The sequence below is a fragment of the Pundamilia nyererei genome, unplaced genomic scaffold (assembly GCF_000239375.1).
Source record: "Pundamilia nyererei isolate P.nyererei 1_Seehausen unplaced genomic scaffold, PunNye1.0 scaffold00031, whole genome shotgun sequence".
Lineage (NCBI taxonomy): Eukaryota > Metazoa > Chordata > Actinopteri > Cichliformes > Cichlidae > Pundamilia > Pundamilia nyererei.
In genome coordinates this window covers 789,386-798,813 of record NW_005187432.1, presented here as the reverse complement: position 1 = coordinate 798,813, position 9,428 = coordinate 789,386, and the positions used below count along the sequence as shown (strand labels likewise).

Below are 9,428 nucleotides of genomic sequence, written 5' to 3'. Positions count from 1 at the left end.
TATATATATATATATATATACATACATTAGAGAACACTGCTCCGTTTATTATGAGAGATTTATAATCATTATTATGTTTATTAGAAGTTTTACAGCCGTCGGTTTTACATCATATCCGCCTTTTCATTTTCCCGGAAGGGGACCAAAATAACAGCAGGGGAGTTGGATCTCACCACATGCATCAGCTGGTAGTTCAGCTTATATCTATAGCTGAGGTTTAATCTTCGGGTCATAGGATGTCTTTTCCCTCGTCGTTTCCTGCGCAGGTCGCAGCCATCATGGACGTCTTGGCGAAGGCGGCGGTGGCAGAAATCACGAAGCTGGTGGAAGACGGGAGTCTGGTCCTGCGCCTGGAGCTGAGTCGGAGGGAAGATGAGAATCAGGAGCTCCGAGCAAGTTTGAAGCTGATAGAGGCTGAGCTCAAGAAAGTTCAAGAAGCTGCCGCAAGCACAGCTACAGAAGCCAAACATACGCAGACTACAGCCGAGGAACTGGTGCTCCGAACGGGTAAGAAACGGCAACATCTGGAACCGACCAAACGAACCTTACTCAAAAAATCTCAAATTTTAACTTCCTTTGCTTATAAAAAGGTTTACTGCACATTAGAACATGAATGATCATCCCTGTCATGTTGTGATGGTTCAAGTTTAGGTTCGGCTGAAGTATGAATCATTAGTAAGTGAAATGTATTCATAAAGCACACTGAAACGTTGCTTTGATTAATGGAGGACCACAAGAGCCACACGCATCAAAACAAAGAATTCTGTGCTTAAATAATGAATTCTGCATTTGTAAATTCATTTTTGAAATACTTGTATTTGTTCAAACATTACTAAATAATACATTACTTCAGTAGTTTCTTTTAAATAAAAACAATATTTTAAAATCTAGTTTTCAAAATTAATTAGTAATCCATCAATAAATACTTATATGAATTTCACAAAAAAAGAATTAAACTCTCAATAAAAACCTCATTTCAAAAACTATTTTCGAATTCCAAATTAAAAAACTAATTTTCAAAATCTTTTTTTTAAACTCAATATGAAAAAATAGAAATAAGTAAATGGTTTCAAAAACCCACGATTTACTAATAACATTTAAAATGGTGATTCCACTCCTCATTTGAAAATCCATTTCAAATGGAAAGAGTAAAGGGAAGTTAAAGTCCAGACTTAAAAGCACAGATGGAGGATGCCCTGCTTATGTCAAGCAGTAACAGTCTAAGGAGAAAGCTACTGGACTTTTTTTTTTGCGCCTGTCCCGTTTGGTTCTTTTGAGATCAGAATTATTGTCTAAAGGCCAAGAAAGTTGTCCAAAGGATTTACTTTACCAAATGGACCATCCCGGCCCTGCCGTATTGGTCTATTTGATTCACTTTGTTTTTAGTGTTAATTTTATTTTATTTTCACTTGCTACACATGGGACAGACGTCACTGGGGAAATGAAAGGGGAGAAAGAGAGGTAGGGAAAGAAAAACAGTGGGGAAGAGAAACTGTGATAAAGGGCAAAAAACAAAAACCAACAAAACAAACAGACAAAAAATACATATATCAATGACCTGGATCACCTGTTGAGAAAGAAAAATAGAGAAAACAAGCAAAAAAAGAGAGCAATAGAATAAACAACATCACGATGATCTATGTGAATATAACAGTAAATACTAAATATTAAACATTATTGTGCAGCACGTAGGATCGACAGCACACAGTGTGCTTTGAGGTAGGAGCCAAAAAGGGTGTAGTTTGTGTGTGTGTGAGCACCCGTGTGTACACCTGTGAGCATGAACGCACTTGTTTTAAAAGGTCCCTTTTAAAGGTCCCTGCTAGAGGGTGTGGGGGGGCCATAGCCTCGTCCTCCAGGGCATGAAGCAGGTATGGAGGAGATTCAGGCTCCAGACATCCAGAGGCCCTCAGAGCACAAGAGACTAAGGAAGACCAACAGAGGGGCAGCCGTGCCACTCTCCCGGAAAGAGCTGAGGAGAGCCCCAGATGAGGGGTCACTCAGCAGCCGCGGAGCAGAAGCCAGGGGGGGTTGCAGTGACGTGCCCGTGAGCTCCGCCGGCAGCCAGCTGTGCCAGAGTGACCGAGCCCCAAGCCCAGAGGCCGAGCGAGCCCCAGGCTCCAGGCCCCGACAAGCAGCCGCCAGGAGTGAGCCGGTGCGTACCTGGACGCCCATCCCCGGACACAAAGAACCACCAATGCAGCAGCAGGGAGGCCCCACATTCCATTTCTTTTTGTTTCATTTAGACCTTTCACCCCTCATCCAAGGGGCTTCTTCACTTCCTCATGACATGAGCCAAGGTCATTACCTCCAGATGTTTTAGGTGAAACCACGTTGAGACCTTGCCTAACCCTATCGTCTGACCCACTGAGGTCATCTGATGTGAGGTTAAGGCTCAAGAGTGCATTAGAATAGAATAGAATAGAATAGAATAAATCTTTATTATCCCACCGATGGGAAATTTCGATGTTACAGAGCTCTTACAGCAAGGGAAAATAAAATATAAAAGGAAGACACAGGGTGGTCCTACAAACATAAACAACCGAAATTTGTATGTACAGGTATAGGTTATAGGTGACTGAATCCTTTACCAACAATTTATTTTAGTCTTTGTAGTTCATTTATAAAGATAGTTAAATATAAATTTCTGTACACTGTCTTTCTAACTGCTGGGATATTTTTTTATAATGTCTTGGTCCAATTCGATGAATCAAAGAAATTCATTTTCTTTGACATTCATTTCATTTTCAGATTAAACTGACTGAATCTTTTTTAGCAATATATCAGTCAGATAAAACTCAAGAACTTATGAAGATAAAAACAGTTTATTGCAGTATATCAGGGACTTTCTAAACTTTGTAAAACCTGAGTTTATCAGGAAGCATCCTTTTGTGACTGACATGTCTAACCGTTTCCAGTAAACAGCAGCACTAAAACACTTCTACTGGTGAAACTGGTTAGATGCTCTGTTGACTTGCATTTGTTGGTTGAGAATTGAAATCGAGTGTTAACACGGTTGTCATTCTTTTGAATGCAGACAAAAAGGAAGCTCAGGACATGGTTGCAGTGTCTCTTCAACCAAAAACTGCCCAAAATGTGACAGAAGAGAGCCAAAACATCTGGCCAGTGGTGAAGCACGAGCCAGAGGATGAACCTGCTAACATCGAAACAGAAGACAACACGGCGAGAACAGGTGTTTGCTTCAAGGCAGAGCAGGATGACTTGATGTGGCCTGCTTGTAGCATGTTTGAGAGTAACCCTGTGGCGTTGCAGCAGCACATGCAGATCCTCCCCTCTGACGCTGATCAGTATTCTCCTCAGAGCAACACAGAAAGTTCCTATAATTCTTTACTGTCTACCACAGAGGAAACTGCAGGCGCGCCAGTGAGAGCGGAGGTAGAGACGCACCCCGCGTGTATGGGAGGCATCGCTTTAGAGTCTGTTCATACTAAAGAGTTCAGATGTATTTCACCCCCTGCAGGCAGTCAGGGTGACTGCTTGCAAGCTGAGCCGTTACTCCCTCTGCCTCACGTGGAAACAGCCGCAGCAATCTCAGCAAGTTCAAATGCTGACGCTCCTAACCAGAGTAGAGATGTCTTTAAAGCCAAAAGGGTGATGAAGGTGTGCAGACCTAATCAGAAAGTCTACGTCTGCTCTTTGTGCAACAAGAGTTTCTCGTGCCTGTTTCAATTGGAGAAACACGTAGCCACCCACCAACCCTCCAAACGCTTCAGGTGCCTCGAGTGTGGGAAATCTTTCACCCAGAAGACCCGGCTGAGGACGCACCAAAGCGTGCACACCGGGGAGAGGCCGTTTAGTTGCAAAATCTGCGGTAAGATGTTTTCGAGGCAGGACAACTGCCTCAGACACGAGCGGTTCCACAGCGGGCTGGAGCCGTACAGCTGCAGGCAGTGCGGTAAAAGCTTCACGGCGCTTGGTAACCTCAAAATACATGAAGAGATCCACCTGCAAGGAAGATAGCGATCAGATACTGCAGCTCTCAGAGATGGACTGCCGTAGTTTGAACATTTGCATGAACCTTTTATTTTACAAGTGTGCTTTGACAGTTTTATTGGAGTGAATGAACAGAAACATAAAAAGCCCTCTGATTTGCATTACAGGGGGGCAGATGCATTAGAGTCATTATATTTATCGTTTGCTTTGTCTTGCTTTTCCATTGGACGCACACCTCTTTGTGAGATATTACACATAAAACTAATATAATTTGACATTTTGTCCCATTAATGTGACAAACTTCATCTCCTGGGAAATCTAAACATAAAAAACATTGTAACTGTTATTTTTGAAAAAATTTTCTATGTCTTTTTTTCCTAATGGCATGATCACAATTAACCTAAAAAAAGAAGCGCTGCTCTGGAGATTATTTACTTTTAAGGGAATATTATTGTGTTTTTGAAAAAAACAAACATAGTAGTGGGTAATATGTATTGATGGGTAACAGATTGATTTGTAAATAACTGGACATGAATAATTTGAGTTTATTATCTAATGTTTCTGACTAGGCAGCTCATTCTCTTTTTCACGACCATATGTGATGTAGATGTGAAATGGAAAAGTGAGGTCAGAGGTATAATTAGATATTTAGAATCCCCTACAGCAGTAACAATTCCTAAATGTTGCAAAAAACAAAGGTAGCAGACTTTTAATCAGTTTTAAAGATTAAAGACACTTTATGAAAGTTTGACCTTATTTGACCACAACCACCACAACCTACACAGACAGAATAAATTAAATAAAACAGAAACTAAAAAATAACCACTAACTGATAAATAAAGGCATTCTGGTGTCAAGAGTTAACAGTTTAACTTCCATAAATGTCAACTATTGATTGATTCTCATGCTGCGAGTAGGATCTACTAGAGAGGTGGGGAACATTTTCTTTTTCTGTGTTCTCATATAAATATTAGATGGCCTTTAAATGCAGTCTGAGTAGCAAAAAATTCTCTCAGGCATTGAAACTGCAAGAGCGTGGTGACGTGTGAAGGGCTCAGAGGAATATATTTGGTCTTTGTTTTCAGTTTCCCCAAACATACCACCAGCAGACTGTGTAGTGTAGATGTTCCTGTCGTGTCAGGGGCTTCCTGGAGGGTGCCTGCACTCATTTCTCTGAGAACGGCTTCTGTGGTTAACTCCAACAACTTATATGAACCAGCACTCTTTAGATGGCACATTGAACTGAAAAGATTAGTAAGAAATGGTTTGTTTATTGATGTTAACCGTGATGCTGATTATGCTCCCACGTGGATGCGCACATGGACAGCTGTGGTCACTGGGGTGTGTCGTTGTTTTATACTACTTTTAAGTCCACGTGCAGGGAGGACATTGCACTGTAGTTGCAGGGCACATGGATGCCTGATGATACCCTGCAGGTCCCTTTCAAATTCACAGATGTGGAAACATTTTTTTTTCCATAAGCCATTTGTGTGTTACTGTTTAATAGACATTTCTGTGTTTGGGACATTTTTATGCAGTTTTAGATTCTTGTTCAAGAAAATGTTTCATTTGGAAGTTTTAGCTACCTTATTTCTTCTTAATTTTTAATTCTTCAATGACTGTACAAATACTCAAAGAAAACTGTGATTGGTGTGTTTGTAACTTTGTCATACTTCTGTAAATTACCATACTTCTGTACTCAGAAGTATTACAGTGCCTTGAAAATATACTGGTATCTGTTGTTGAAACATGTCTGAAGAAATTAAATGGTTGATCCTTTTCTAATATTTGCCCTTGTGATGTAGTTATTAGCAGGACAAACTGTATGTGACTGAAGATTACTTGTCAGATCTTAATTACACACATTTAATCAAAAAGTAAAAACTTTTAAGTGTGCGAGGGATTATGATTGTGTGTGTGTGTGTGTGTGTATATTCATTGTCTTTTTTGGGTTTTTTTCCCAACAGTTTAATAAAGTGCAGACAACACAACAATGAGTTAATTGCATTTTTTTGAATTGAAAGTGCATTTTTCATTTAAAGCTTCAACTCTGGGTTTCAAATGGTTAGATACATCTGTATAACTGCTCAAATATCTAATCAGATGACAGTAGTTCAATCCATTTAGGCCTTTAGACATGGTCAGCAGGATCGGTTCAAATCAAGCATCAGCATGGGGAAGAAATGTGATTTACGCGACTTTGAACGCAGCATGGTTGTTAGGCTAATCTGAGTAGTTCAGAAACTGCTCATCTACTGATATTTTCGTCGATCTCACGGCCCATTGTTAGTCAGTGGTGCTAGATTCAGTCATGCAAATATACTATTTATAAGCTTGGGGAAACCTGCGGTCAGCAGAGAATGAAGACGTCACTTTGCCTTTCTGTCTCCAACCTGAGCTGTCTCTCTGATATATTCATTTCTAATCGTCTCCATTCTGGTCACTCGAAACAAAAATTTAAAAATCTTCAACTGAATATGTACACGTCCTGCACATATACATTTTACTCTCAGGTGTTCCTAAAACTTAGCAGCTCTCCATTGTGTTGGTGCATAGAACTGGAGGGAATTTAAAATAATCCCTGACTCTGGTTACAACACTTTTAGATGAACATACTGTAATTAATCCAGATTCAAATGTTATGAAAGTGTATGATTTCTTTTGTCGTGTTGCATTTTATAGACGGTCCCTGCAACCTCCTCTCACAGCTGCTGTGTGTGTTGTATTGATGTGACTGGAAACATTGGAAACTTCTCATGAGTAAATGCTTGAAGAGTAAAGCGATATGGTCCCTTTAAGATAAAACCTGGAAATAGCATGTTTTCTCTAGATTCTCGTAAACTTCCTACTTTAGTCTTTTGAAGACCTTTTTTTAAAGGTCCAGCAGCCCCAGAAGTGCGTTGCGCTCTTCTCAGCGTTTTTACGGTATGTGTGTCATCACTTCCGTAAAACGAGAAAGTGTTTATCTCTTTGTACTCATTAAAAACCAACATCAGGCTAACCAAATGCCTGCAGGCTGGGAAGAGCCAGCGGCTCCCGCATCGGCCTGCTTCGCTTAGACGCAGCCGTTAACTCACCTCTCTGACGTGGGACCCACCGAGCCGCTTCTCTGGCTTTAAAGTTCAGCCCTCCTTCACTCCTTGGTCGGTTCACGATAATGTTGAGCAGCGTTGCTCTGCGCTCCCAGATCGCCTCCGTGATTGATGCCTTGTCCAAAGCAGCCGTGGCAGAAATCGCCAAAGTTGTGGAGGATGGCATGGTGGTGCTGCGGCTGGAAATGTGCCAGCGTGAAAACGAGATCAAGAAGCTGAAGAGCAACATCGAGCTCCTGCACGGCGAGCTGAGAGTAACCCAGCAGGCGGTGACCCTGAGACCCGACCACCACGGGAGAGATGGTGAGCTGGACCCGAGCTAAACCACACCTCAACACCCTGTAGCTGCCGTGCTAACCTGGCACCTCTTTGCTGAGGGGTGCCAACTTACTGGTACACTGATGCAAGATTTGTCAGGGACGAAAATGCACAAATCTCAGTTTTCAAACTTTTATAAAAGGGTTGTGTAAAGGTAGAGAAATACTTTATTAAATTCTAGAGGAAAAAAAATAATTTACGAACAAATGTTTGTGTTGCCACGTTGTGAAAAATCCCCCAGCACAAGGCTTTGGCTTTTATTTGCTCTGCAATAATATGGGAAATCGTTCCAGTGGTCATTTTGGATCATTTATCTTTTGGCTGCAGGACATGAGGACCAAAATAGGTCTTTTTAATGAGCTGGCGTGTTTGCAGTTATATAGTGTAAAGAAAAGAATGTAAGCATTACAAAATTGTTTCTCTTCTTTGCGATAAGATGTTAGCAGAAGTTACTTAGAAATAGATTTTTGTCCAGATGCCATGTGGACCTTTTCTGGGGACAGATATGAAACACACAAATCTATTTTCTCACTTTGTTGTAGATCTTTGAGTGATTCGTTTCATTTTGAAGAACATTTGGTACAAATATTTGGTTTGTTTCATGAGTCTCTCCCGCCTGCTCACATAGGTCAGAATAAACAGTATTACTTACACGGGCATGAGTTCAGTGCACCAGTTGTGCTTACTGTATTTATTGCTTAACTGCCATTAAAAACAAGAAAGAACATATTTTAGAAATCTGTCAAAAACAAGTTTAAAACAAAAAATGACTGAATTCACATTTGATTACTCACACTGGAGCTGGCACACTGGACTCCTTTGAGAAGTCGGAAATTAATCAAACAGTTAACCAGTAAAATTAATATAATTTTTTGTTTGTGAATGCAAGTAAATAACAGTAATTTGTCATCTTACTTTAAAAAAGTAATAGTATTGTCTGTTTTTTGTTTTTTTTTTGTAAAATCAAATTGAAAAGTTATTGGATGTCAACAATAGTTATATTAAAAGTATCACTTCAATAAAAGAGCTTGTGGATATGGTGGGTTAACCATTACAGATTGATTTTGGTAATTACTGTTAATTTAGGGCAGCTGTGGCATAAATCTTATATTGGATGGTCGTCTAAAAATGTATTAAGCGCTGTAGCTTTCCAAAATGTACAAGAAGTCGAGATAGTGGTGCTTTTACATATTACTAATATTCACATATTTAGTGAGCTGTACAGCTCATGGATTTGTGGCATAGCAGATAAAGCAGGTTGTCCGCTAATTGCAGGGCGGGTGGTTGAATCCTTGGCTCCTCCAATGAATCCATCAGAGTGAGGGATGGTTTGAAAGCTCTGAGTCAATGGGCAATATTAAACAAATATGTAGGGCTGCTGTCTTGCATTTGCGCAGTATCTCTAAAATTAGAAACATCCAGTCTCAGAGTGATGCTGAAAAACTAGTTCATGCATTTATTACTTCTAGGCTGGGCTATTGTAATTCATTATTATCAGGCTGTCCTAAAAACTCAGTTAATCCAAAAGGCTACAGTGAGAGTACTGACAGGGACTAGAAAAAGAGTGTGTGTTCCTCTCACACTGGCCTCTCTTTGTTGGCTTCCTGTTAAATCCAGAATCTAATTTTACAATAATTCTCCTCACGTACAACATCGGTTCAGTTCAATTTGATTTATATAGTGCAAAACACAACAACAGTCAAAGGTGCTTTATTTTGTAAGATAAAGACACTAATCAAACAACCTGCTTTGAGCGAGCACTTGGCGACAGTGGAAAGGAAAAACTCCCTTTTAAAGAGGAAAAAACCTCCAGCAGAATGTCCTCAGGGAAGGTCGGCCATCTGCCAGGACCAGCAGGGGTTGTCTGAATAATCAGGCCCTGTCTTATCTTAAAGACCCCAATAGAGCAATTGTCTCTCGGATTCCTGGCTTACTTATGATTCCTAGGATGTTTAAAAGTAAAATGGGAAGCATCCTCTGAGGAACCAGCTCTTATTTTTAAGATTACATTTCAACTTTTCCTTTATGGTAAACCGTAGAGTTAGGGCTGGATCAGTTAACCCC

General features: G+C 40.4%; 2 protein-coding genes across 2 annotated transcripts in view; both read left to right on the top strand.

Annotated features, from left to right (window-relative positions):
- The first annotated feature begins 138 nt into the window (after positions 1–138).
- LOC102210210 (zinc finger protein 7-like) lies at positions 139–5,453 on the top strand. The gene is made up of 2 exons (XM_005728960.1): positions 139–507; positions 3,038–5,453. Exons 1-2 carry the CDS (start codon positions 237–239, stop codon positions 3,979–3,981), a joined length of 1,215 nt encoding a protein of 404 aa, XP_005729017.1. The 5' UTR covers positions 139–236; the 3' UTR covers positions 3,982–5,453.
- Positions 5,454–6,873: 1,420 nt separating this feature from the next.
- LOC102210505 (sal-like protein 3) overlaps positions 6,874–9,428 on the top strand; it is a 12,820-nt gene continuing 10,265 nt past the window's right edge. The window contains exon 1 of the mRNA XM_005728961.1: positions 6,874–7,349. Within this exon, the coding sequence (XP_005729018.1) occupies positions 7,112–7,349 (238 nt within the window). The 5' untranslated portion in view covers positions 6,874–7,111. The remainder of the gene's footprint in view (positions 7,350–9,428) is intronic.

Excerpts from the sequence above, each read along its gene's own strand:
- LOC102210210 (XM_005728960.1), top strand. The coding sequence starts at position 237 with ATGTCTTTTCCCTCGTCGTTTCCTGCGCAGGTCGCAGCCATCATGGAC. Across the intron at positions 508-3,037 it reads GGAACTGGTGCTCCGAACGG|ACAAAAAGGAAGCTCAGGAC; the intron begins GTAAGAAACGGC and ends TTTTGAATGCAG.